The 11554-nt window shown below is 56.2% G+C and overlaps 3 protein-coding genes across 3 annotated transcripts; 2 read left to right on the top strand and 1 right to left on the bottom strand.

Moving 5' to 3' along the window:
• Window positions 1-148: 148 nt before the first annotated feature.
• VDBG_02347 (conserved hypothetical protein) lies at window positions 149-2292 on the bottom strand (the record flags this gene model as incomplete). Its single annotated transcript, XM_003008113.1, has 4 exons — window positions 149-650; window positions 815-1635; window positions 1769-1777; window positions 2200-2292. The coding sequence occupies 4 exons, from the start codon at window positions 2290-2292 to the stop codon at window positions 149-151; spliced, it is 1425 nt and encodes a 474-aa protein (XP_003008159.1).
• A 187-nt stretch (window positions 2293-2479) lies between these two features.
• VDBG_02346 (PAF acetylhydrolase family protein) lies at window positions 2480-3513 on the top strand (the record flags this gene model as incomplete). The annotated part of the gene is made up of 2 exons (XM_003008112.1): window positions 2480-2639; window positions 2795-3513. The coding sequence occupies 2 exons, from the start codon at window positions 2480-2482 to the stop codon at window positions 3511-3513; spliced, it is 879 nt and encodes a 292-aa protein (XP_003008158.1).
• A 2588-nt stretch (window positions 3514-6101) lies between these two features.
• Window positions 6102-6206, top strand: VDBG_02345 (glycosyl hydrolase; the record flags this gene model as incomplete). Its single annotated transcript, XM_003008111.1, has 1 exon — window positions 6102-6206. One exon carries the CDS (start codon window positions 6102-6104, stop codon window positions 6204-6206), a length of 105 nt encoding a protein of 34 aa, XP_003008157.1.
• Window positions 6207-11554: the final 5348 nt, after the last annotated feature.

The following is an 11554-nucleotide window of genomic DNA, read 5'->3' as shown; positions in this document are numbered from 1 at the left end:
GTCAGGGGCAACTATGAGCATGGGCGTATCTAGCTTGCGTTTGAAAGCTGTATTTATGGGTATGCATCTCTGTGTAGCTAGCGCTCAGGGCTTTCATGTCACCATACGGGTTGTATATATCTAGCATCAACACCTGTACATATGATCGTCATGCAACCCCAGTCCCAACCAGGGCAGCCATTTCGTTCCGCACCAGCCAAATCTCCCTCAACTCCCCCAGGAACGCCTCCGCCACGACAAACTCCCGCCCAACCTCCGTCAGCAACCCATCGACCAGCACCTGCTCCTCGACCGTCCAGGCTCGCGCGCCAGCCACGCGCAGCGGATACAGCAGCAACAGCGGCGACAGGCTTCTCTCTTTCAGCGCCTCACGCGCACACGCCACGATGGTCTCGCAGTGCGTCTTGACCGTCCGTACCGGCAGCGTCGGCACCGCCACGCCGAGGCCTCGCCACGCCGGCAGGTCGTAGTCGTAGTTGCCCGAGAGATAGATGCTCGTCGCCGCTACGAGAAGCCTGGTGAGGAGGGAGCAGGCCGGGGCCGCCTCGAGGGCGGCGCGCAGCGTTGCGCCCTCGTCTGCGAGGGTGAGTGCTGTGAGTGTGTTGGAGGGGGAGGGGGGGTCTGTCAGGTTCTCGATGAAGTCGGATGTTCTGAGACGTCAGTAACTCTGCCAGAAGCGAGGCAAAGAGAACAGGAGAGGCAGAGAGAGAGAGGCAGAGAGAGAGAGACAAAGAGAGACAGAGACAGAGAAGACAGGGAGAGAGAGAGAGAGAGAGAGAAAGAATGAAGAAGGCTTCAACAGGCCGCAACTCACCGAACACGCAGCCCCGAACAGCGCACAATGACATCCAGCACGGCATCCTCCTCCGTCTGCCCCCCAAAGACGGCCCGCCAGCTGTCCTCCCCCAGGAACGAGACCTCGTTGAAGATGACGGCGCGGCAGGCCTCGAACGCCCGCACCTGCAGGAAGAAACGCCCCACGGCGCTGCTGCTGCGGGCGGAGCACGCCGCGGGCCCCAGCGCCACGAGAGCCCGCGCCGTGCCGTGCACCATGTGCTGTACCCAGCCCGCACCCGAGGCGTCGGTCATGAGCTCGAAGAGGCCGAGGAGGAAGGTTGTCCAGAGGACGGTCGTACGCGTCGCGTCGGCGGCGGAAGCCGGGGTGGCGGCGCCGCTCGTCGGAACGGAGGCGGCTGGCGCGGAGGCAAGAGTGTGGCGCAGGGAGACGATGGCTGCGCCGTAGGCTTCGAGGGCGGGCCGCGGCCGGCGGAGCTGCAGGTTGGCCAGGGCGTGCAGGGCCGGGAGCAGGGGCGAGGACGGGCTGAGCAGGGGCGGCAGGTCGGCGAGGTAGGTCATCGGCTGGCCCGTGAAGCTGTTGCGCGTGATGAAGACTGTGAAGAGGGAGAGGGCGTGGGCTGTCGGGTCGGGCAGGGGTGGTGACGGGGAGGGGGTGAAGACGACGGGGGGCGTTGAGGAGGAGGATGACGAGGAGGAGGAGACGGCAAAGGTGATCTGCGTGAGGTGTTTGCCCTGGTCGAGGGTAATGGCCTTTCCTCGCTTGGCTGTCGTCTGGCTGGGGAAGACGCAGGTGAGCTTGCGCTTGAGGCAGCTGGTGCAGGGGTTCGACCCGGAGCACTGGGAGTGTCAGTCTTCGAACCATGTCTATCATGCCGGCAGAGGCATGCAGCAGTGTGTGGCTGAGGGTTCTGGGCATGGCATGATGATGCGTGTGGCATGCCTCTTTGTGTCTTCCAGAACCTCGACTCACATCCACTACCTAGTTACCTGACACACAAGCAAAAACATCACACGGCAAATGTGTTCAACATACCTTGGAGTGCGACTTGACGCATTGCGTACACCGCGAACGGCGAGTCCGCAAATCGAAAGGCCCGGCTAGCATCGCGAGAATGGTTCCTGAAAGGGAAAAAGCATCGCGTCAAGGCTTGTTAATGGATACAAATCTGCAGAGCTCCGTGTATCGGCATCCGCCTGTCATCCTGTCACCTGATGACATGACACCCTTGCCAAGTGAAGTCGGACTTTGACCTTACGAACTGAGGCCCAAGACGAAGGCCGGACGGCAAACTGCGGGTCAGCGCGAAACCCGATTCGGAAGCATTTGAGCGGCGCTAGAGCTGATCCAATGAGATATGGCTTGCAGGGCTGCCGGTATTCGAAATTCTCCGCTCATCTTACCCCTGACTCGGACACCCGCGCCGAGCCTCGACGCTCACTCCACCAGACCTCGCCCGAAATGGCATCAACGTTGCGGCCAACATTGGACATCATCGTGAGGAAGGGAATCAGGCACCAGAGAAGCAGAGTATAAGATGATGGGTGTCGCGCCCACTGGGGTTGGTTTCAGCCTCATCCAAACACCAGAATCACAACTATCCTATCATTCAAGGCTTCACTTCAATATTTCATCTCCCTCTGGACAATTCCAAACTTCGCTTTCTTTCACCTGTCTTACACCATGAAGTCGATTATCAACCTTGTGGCTCTCGCCTCTACGGCCCAGGCTATCCTCGTTGCCCCTCCTACCGGCCCCTTCGCCGTCTCCATGTCCGTGACGCCGCTCACCGACAAGAGCCGCCTCGACCCGTACGCTCCGGCTAATGCTACGCATGCTCGCCGTATCCTGATATCGACATTTCTCCCTGTCAATGAAACTCAGACACCCTGTCGCAATAACAAGATCGTTCCCTACATGACTCCCCTCGTCGCCGAGGCGTACGATCAGCTCGGTGTCGCAGTCGGCCTGCCCAACGGCACTTTTTCCTCCTTCGAGCTGGACTTCTGCGTCGCCAGAACCTCGCCCTGCCGCCCCCCTTCTGCCACTTATCCCTTGTGATCTTCTCACCCGGCTGGGGCAACCCCCGCCTCCTCTATGGCGCCATGGCCCGAGAGCTCGCCAGCCACGGCTTCGCTGTCGTCACCATAGACCACCCCTACGACGCCAACTATGTTGAGTTCCCCGACGGCGAGGTCTACCCCGCCGCGAACATAGACACCGATGACATGGTCGCCATCGGCAAGCTCACCCAGGTCCGCGCCCAGGACGCATCCTTCCTCCTAACCCACCTCCTGAATACCCCGACCCCAGGCATCAACACCTCCGCCCCGCTGATCATGGGCCACTCCCTCGGCGGCGCCACCGCCGCCTCCGCCATGCTCACAGACTCACGCTTCGTGGCCGGCATGAACATTGACGGCCTCCTCCCGGAACCCGTTCTCAGCGCCGGCGTCTCCGGCCCATTCGCCCTCGTCGGCCGCCCCGGTCATGAGGAGGAAGACGCGACGTGGGACACCTTCTACGCCGCGCTACGGGGGCCCAAGGCCCAGCTCGCCGTCAACGGCACCGTGCACGCCTCATTCACGGACTTTCCGACCCTCGTCAAGACGCTGGACCTCGAGCTGCCCGAAGACGCCGCTGCGCTGCTGCAGTCTCAAGATCGGAACCTTGGCGTTTGGTCGTGCGAGCGAGATCGTGGCTGGTATCGTTGGTGACTTTGCTGATCTCGTCTTGAGGGGGGGCGATGGTGGTGTTTTCGGCCAGGGAGACGCGGCTTTGCCTGAGGTCACGGTGGACAGAGCTGATATTTGAGCTGGCCACGGAGGGCCGCATGGCGTTTCCCGACGCTATTTGATGTGATCAGGTGAGGCTATATTCCTGCAGCCATACCGCTCCGTCGGTCAATGTAGAGTTCCTTTGTACATACATTCCACACCCAGTGGATTTTAATATACTTTTCAAGTGCCATTATGCATGCCCTGTCCCTGGAAAAGTTTTCGAAGAGGTCATGCGGCTCATGGGAACATTATTTCTTGATCACCAGGTCTTGCGGTAGTTCTAGCACCTGGTACAGAAAAAATAGTAAACACATCCCGCTAGAATATTGCGACAGTGGAAGACAAAGCACATGATGACAGCAACAGACTCCAGCAATTGCTGGCTCATATGCCGTGCCGCAATTCTCATGCAGACAGTGAAGCGGAGTCGCGGACACGAGAACAGCGCCAGCTTTGTTGCATAGATTTCCAAAGCCATAAGGGAGGCAAGAGTTGCTAGCTATAGTCTTGGTTTGGAGGGGTCTCCAGTGACGATGTAGAAGTCAGAGGTCGCTTGGAATTGAAGTCTGCCTAATACAGAGTACAAAGCGGTCGCGCAAACAATATCTGAAAGCTAGAAAGTATAGACAGATATAGCTATCTAGGTCTCTGACACCTTTTTTACAGACTGCTGCGAGTGTGGGTCAATAAATCAATACTTTCCTCCACTGAGTTACTGAACAAGAGCATTTATCAAAAAGTGACAGCATAACAAAATGATAAGTGTTCGGGATCTACCGCGGGCTGATCACTCCTGAGGTTACCTCTGGTCCTGACCCCCTCCTCGCCGTCTTATCCTAGAACCTTGTCTGAAAGGGTCCAGCAAGGTGGGAAAGCCTGGGCCTGTCCTACCAAAAATACTTGTATCGCGCGTGTCGATGTTAAAGCCGCGGTGTTTGCCGTCGTCCCTGCGACTGGGCAGCGAATATCCGTCTTGTGTCAACATAAGTTACCCTTGGGCTGCCAATTTTCCAATCAGCTCTGTATCTCTTCAGCGAGGTGGTCTGTGAGCATGATTCACCAACCACGCTCTACATCCTGGACCAAAGTGATGGCAAGCAGTACGTCTCAGAGTGCCCCTAGTTCCAATGGCTCTGGTTCAACCTCAGAAACTACTGTCGCAACCTATCGAGTCAGGAATCTTTCTGTCTTTCACATCGTGAATGCGTACTCTTACATCGATCCAAAGACTAGCCATGTCACTGTTCACATCGACATTGTCAGCTAACAGGACGAACACCGTCCACACATGGAGCACAGCCAGCGTCTTGAACTTCCTCGGCCCTAAAAAGCCACTGCAAAACGGGATCACAGTTCGCAATCAAATGGACTCTGTGAACAAGGCGGATCCAGTCAGGATGTATCGTGGTTCAATTGCGCCTGCTATTGTGGGGTTGCCCTGCGAGCTTCCGCAAGTTTCGAAGCCTGCATCCATGGATCCTAGGACCAGTATACGTATACCTGTTCTGGTACCGGGGCCTCCTCTCCGGGCACAGAAGTTCCCATCAGTCGTCGGGAAATGGTTTGGTTGGACTCGACGATAAGAAATTTGAGGAGGTCGCAAAAGCGGATATGCCTCGACTTCATGCGCTTGATCCGCATGGTTCGTTTGTGGAGGGAGATTTGGCCTCTGGATTTGATCTTTGCGGCTCGCGACCTGTGAAGGGGTTAGGAAGGAGCGGGTTCAACAGTCCGCATTTGTGGAAAGGGGGATAAATTGCAGGAAATTTTACTCATGAGTGCGAGTTTTCGTGCCCTTGCATTGTCATTCAACCCTCAAAATGATCTCTCAAAATGCACTTTGAATCAGACCCTGGTCCTAGTGTAAACCTAGTCGTTTCCATTCATATCAACACGCGTCCGCCGAAAACGCCAGAAAAGTATTTGAGACTGTCACGGAATGAGATAGAGCGGAATCCAGAATGAAGCACCTTGAATAGGTAGTATGTGATTGCCAGCATATTTCACCATCATCTTTCCAGAATACATTCATCATTCAGCGCGTGAGCCTCGTGGTTCACAAGGCAAAGCTGCCGAAGTAAGGACCATCAGTATACACAGCGGCACAGATATAAAGTGATACAGGAGTGATGGTGGCTGCAATCTGCCCAATGACTACTGATAAGAGGTTCACAATACAGTTATGCCCTACTGCAATGTCATTGTTGTGCCCAGTCAAGGCCTTCATTCCACTGACAATTGCCGTGCGGGATATGGACTGGCATCCGGTTGACGATGAAAAAGTCACGACGGTGGGCTGGGCGAGCTACTATTGGGATTGCAAGCTCATGCCAGACCCCAAGGCATTCCACGAGATGCGAGAGAGACGTCTCAAGGTGACCATTAGTGATCACCCCGCTGGCAGCCTACACGCTTTCGAAGACCAACATGATGAAATGGTGGCTGCAATGGGATATCAAAACAAGCACAGGCTGCCAATTCAATTTGATCTGGTGGATAAAGCCTATATATAGGCACACTTTGAGATGCTTCACCTAAAAATCAAGAACGAAGCTTGGGACTTCTGGTGGATCGACTGGCAGCAGGTCGAGCACCCAACGACCCCGAGCATCGATCCATGTGGCTCCTGAACCATTACCTCGACAACGCCCTCGCCCAGTGCCCGTTAATCTTCGCGCGGTACGCCAGGCCCGGAAACCATCGGTACGCCGTCGATCTCTCGGGCGACACGGTCTTGTCGTGAAAGTTTCTCGACTTTCAGCCAGAATTCACGACCGCCACTTCCAACATTGGCTACGGCTGGTGGAGCTTTGACATTGGTGGACACATGTTTGGCGGTCGCGACGTCAACTGTGAAAGACAAGGCTTGAACTTTCCAGTTTATCCGGCTCAGTCACAGTCAGTACGCACAAGGTGGACCGGGCGATCGTCGACTGTCGGAAGGTACCTGGCGTGGCGGACTGGAGGTCTTCGTGCCTGCAACCTTTGAACAGCAGAAAGAAGGAGTCACGTTCGAGACCCTTTGATTACCCGTCTCAAGATTTGCAGCTGGTGTGATTTGATGTCGAGCCACGCATAGAACAGCCCCTTCTCGACTACCAGATTGAGTTTGCAGTGACGGACTCCATCAGGACCATCATCACAGCCAAGGACCAAGCCTTGCAACTCATGTCGGAGGATTCATCAGACTGGAGCTGGAACATGCGCTGGTGGGTCAGGTTCTTGAACTTTTGTTACTGGGCTCTAAAATTTCAAATAGGGTCAAAGGTGGTAGCATTTTGACAATGCTACGTAGTTCGCGGCAAATAATGAATGAATTACCCCGCCAAACCTTCGATAGATCCTGCAATAGCTCTCTCAGGCATGTACATGAATGTGATTTACAGGCGATGCCCGCTTGCTCGTACTTGAATGAGCCGTCTCTCAAGGTGTCGAGATGAAGCTGGGAGGTTTAGGAATATCAGTCACGGTTTACACTCAGAACGACATGTTTTGGCCCTTCCATCAAAGGTTTCATCAATGCGTTGGACTGGACTCATTTTGTCCTCGTCTTGGTCTCATAATTGTAACCATATGAGTCACAGATAGACATGCCGCAAAGGTAACGACAAACCTCGCAGGATCGACTGGGATCGATTGAGACAAGCTTTACAGCTTCTCGCAAACACGTACGCATAAAAGCATTTCTGCCTCAGCCCACCCTTCGATGGCGTCGATCTACACAGAGGAATAGACATACCCAGAGTGGCTGATAGACCAGCAGGGCAAAGTCCAAGAGACAGAAAACATACTTCGCGGTCTGCTTTCGTGGTCGTTTTCATGCCAAGACATGACATGTGCCTCGATCGTGGCGAACCCTACGCACCTCAAAGGCTGGCCCAAGTTGTCTGGAGAAGCGGTACGACGTTCCGTGGTGGCGTCGTGACCCGAATGGAACTGAAAGAACGCGTTGGATACCGAACTAGTCCGAATGGCTAGCGTTCGAAATATTTCACAGGCTATGCGTCATCTACATTTCTGTCGCCTCGATAGCATCGGCGCGGGGAAGCACCGTGCCAGGAATGCAGCGATAACTGACGATGTATCTGCCATCAAGCATGACCTCAGTGGGTATGTTCTGACACTCCTAAACGCCAACGTGCCTGCCGCAGGAAGCCAGGGCGGATGTGCACACGACGACTCAGGACTTGTACGACGACCAAAGACGAATCCAGTTGCCTACGAACAGACCTACCTGTAGTTTATGATCGCACAGTGCCGAGACGACCTGACCAAGGCCATTTCGTCGCGTGTTTTCCGACCTTGGCGAACTTCAGGGTTCTCGCCCAAGGGTCGAAGACAACTGGAAACGGGGTCCCCGTCCATTCTCTTCATACGGTGAGACCTGCCTATTGGGTTCGCGCGGAATGATGACAAGTTCCCGACAAAGCGAGGTATGCTAGTACTTTGTGACTCTGGAATGAGAGTAGCACGCAAAGAACTTGTCAGAACGTTGAAGAAGCGACACCTGCTGAAAGGAGCATGCCGTCGGGGACCCATCTATGGCCACGATCCAGTCACGCTGTTCAGCTCTATCACTCTCGACGACTGTACAACAGCGGTTGCCAGCGTGACTGGCTGGAAAGCCAGTCGACGTGGCGACGACTTGACCAACGATGAAAGCCAAGGGACAACGCAACGCGACACAGCGTCTGCATACCCAGGGAGGGACCAGGCGGTGTGTCCCGAGTCGAGGGTTCATCATGACAACAGCGAAGGGCGGCAGAGCGAGAGCGCCACAGACCACAAAGTCGAGACAGGCCCGCTAATGCTTTGTCTGACGCCCTTGTCGGAACGTTTTGCGGCGTTTGTACACGCTGCGACGTTGGTGGTCACTGACGTATAGACCTGCTGGGGATGAGCCAAGGGCGCACGCAATACCTGTGATTCAGTGATCCAGTGGTGGCTCGGCTTTTAGGCCTGGCCACGATTCAGGTGAAGCAGCCGACAGCCAATGAACTGGCGGGCGATCGACCAGGGGTAGTGGTGCTGTCGGCGCATTGTGCGGTGTGGGCCAAGGCAGAGTGACGGCAATTCTCGAGACCAAGGAGAGACAAACAGAACGGCGAGGGAGGGCTTGGGCGCGCAGACGCTGGTGTCACGATGGTGCTACGTCGGGACCCAAGGGTGACCATGGCCGCAACGCGTCTTGTCTCGTCGTCGCCCCGTGGACGGGGTGGAAGAAAGTCTCAGTCTGGAATATTCTGCAGCCCCCTCCGTTTAAACAATTACGCGGGAAAAGGGGGGGGGGGGCGGGGAGGTGCCTTGGGTGCCCAGGAGACAAACTTTGCGACGACGGAGGGACGACAGCGGCACAAAGACGTTTCGCGGTCGGGTCCAGCCGACCATGAGTCGAGCCAAGGTCGAGACGCTTCGATTGAGGGCCAAGAGTCGCCGCAAGTATCGCCACTTGCGAGACAGAAAAAAAAAATCTTCAATCGGTCTGCAAACAGAGTTGGCAGATCAGAGATTTCCCGACGGTGGTGGTGACTACTGCAGCCTGTCGATTGCCGATTGGAAGTCTGACTTGTCAACCCTTTGTCACTTCGGGATGTTGTGGGTAGGTGTGGGCATGTGGGCACGCGGGCGAGCTGGGAAAGCAGAGTCTGCACAGCAATAGAGAGGGCGAGGCCCCTCCCCCTCCTCCGCAAAAGGATGATCTTCGCCGGACAACGAGGCTAGGGGGGAGGGGCAGGAGCGATGGAAAGCCGGGAAGGAACGGATACCACTGTACCTTCCTTCCCTAGGTACCTTACCTTACCTCCCCCGTTACCTTCCCTGACGTGTGATGCGCGGTTGTCAGAAGGTGTACCGTGTACAGCAGAAAGTGCGGGAGATCTTGATCAGAAATTTGCTGCACAGACCCACAGGTGACCACTCACGGGTCACTTCAGGCCTAGCGCCAGGAACCAGGCACAACCAGGTACAGGGCGGTACCTGGAGGCCAATGAGGGACAGCAGGTTCAACGTCGGAAATTGTGCAGAGCGCCCTTTGAGGGGGGGTGGGCTTCGTTGGCTGGTGGGCTTCGTGCACTCGTGGGCTCGTGGGTGCGCATGAGGCGCCTTCACAAGATGAGCTGCCCAATTCTGTGAATGGCGTCAATTTGGGATAAAAAGCGTCTAATGAGCGTGCTCACGAGGGCTTTCATTCATCTCCGAGCAGACATGCCATCTGAATCTAGGTCCGTTGGTACTTGTAACTAGGCAGGTTCGGCGACCAGGAGAAATAGAAAATGACTCGCTTCTAGTGACGTCGGGCGCAATACAGCCGTCAGGTCGAGACATGCGATCAATTGAGCGAAATGGTTTCCGCCCTTTGTTCGCCAGCGCTCACTGCGACTCACCGGCGCACAATGTACAATGGAGGTACAGCGCCCGACGACGTGTGTGCTAGCGAGCACCCACCCATGACAGCATGACGGCCGGTACATGGCCTGCAAACCGCGAAACGCAGGACAAACGCTGGGACTGAGGTGCCTTCTCATTTCCCCCGCCTCTGCGACATTGATGTACACTTACTTTCCTTTGACAGGGACTCTGGGCGAGACAGCAAGTATCGAGACATCCAAGGTCTGGGCTCGAGGACGGACAGGGGGGGGATGCGGTCGGGTACCTTGCAGGCACTTGCAGCATTTGGCAGGGGTTCCACACCCACCACTCGGCCCTGCTTGTTGGTTTCTGTCGCACCGAGGCCCTGGCACAACGTCTCGCGTGCCTTCCCTGCTTGCCCACCTTGCCCACCACACACTGCTCCTGCTCCTGCTCCTGCTCCTGCTCCTGCTCCTGCTCCTGCTCCTGCTCCTGCTGGGGTACCTGCTGGGCGGTTTCCAGTCCAGTCCCAGATACCCGTCGCGCCTAACTAACGTCTGCGTGTGGGTTCGCCTAGACTGGTTGCTGTGGTGGTAGTGTCTTTCGCCCCCCCTTCCTCCGATCCAAGATGCCGTGAAGAAAGTCATTTCCCAACCCACCTCGCCCACCCACACCATCCACTCACTACACCTTCCTTTGACTCCCGCCCACCCACACCTCCCTCGTCCAGTCCTTCTCTTCCCGCGTCTGAAGCCACTTTAACCCGCGCCTCGCCTCCATTTCCCTCATAGACCCGCGCTTGCGCTGCTCCTTTCACTGCTCAACTCTCGCGACCCTCACCTCACCTCAAACCTCCGTCTACTTCAACAACACACAGACTTCGTTGGCAAAGTCTCAGCCGCGGTTCACGCTCGAGCGCATCAGGACCCTCGCGAAACAACCTCACTTATACACAAACAGCCCACTTTGCCGTTTCGGCCCCCTTCAGCCTCTCCACATCGTCGACTCGATATCTGGACACTGCGCCCACCCGGAGCATATACACGTCGCCAGGGCCACACTATCTTTGAGAGATTTGGAAACAGCATCCCCAGACTGGACTATCTGAAAGCACAAGACTTTCACGCCCTCCTTTGGACATATCTTGACGATCACCCTCCTCTTTCTTTGGGGCTCATCAGACATACCCTGTATCTACGACGACTACGACGCCGCTTTGATAGCGCCTACAACTACCAAACGTCCCATCATCCACCATCAACATGAAGGCCACCACGCTCTTCAGCGCCATCTTCCTTCCCGCCCTGGCCATGGCCCAGGGTGAGGACGACAAGGACGATAAGTACGACACTTCGACCACGACGGCCACCGTCACCCTGACCCAGACCATCATGCTCGCCAAGGTCGTCGAGACGGCCACCTGGACTGCCACGCGCAACGCGACCATCACGTCTGAGATCCCCAGCGCCACCAGCGACATCGTCTCCGTCTCCACGACGTCGTCTGCGCCCGCCCAGGTCACCTCTTCCAACGAGAACGCTGGCCAGGCCCTCAGCGTCTTCCACATAGTCATGGCCGGTATCGCCGGTCTCGCTGCCCTCTTCCCTCATGTACATACCTGCCACGGCAT

Source organism: Verticillium alfalfae, genomic scaffold (genome assembly GCF_000150825.1).
Source record: "Verticillium alfalfae VaMs.102 supercont1.2 genomic scaffold, whole genome shotgun sequence".
Lineage (NCBI taxonomy): Eukaryota > Fungi > Ascomycota > Sordariomycetes > Glomerellales > Plectosphaerellaceae > Verticillium > Verticillium alfalfae.
The sequence above is the reverse complement of the archived record's forward strand: the minus strand, read 5'-3'. Positions and strand labels throughout refer to the sequence as shown.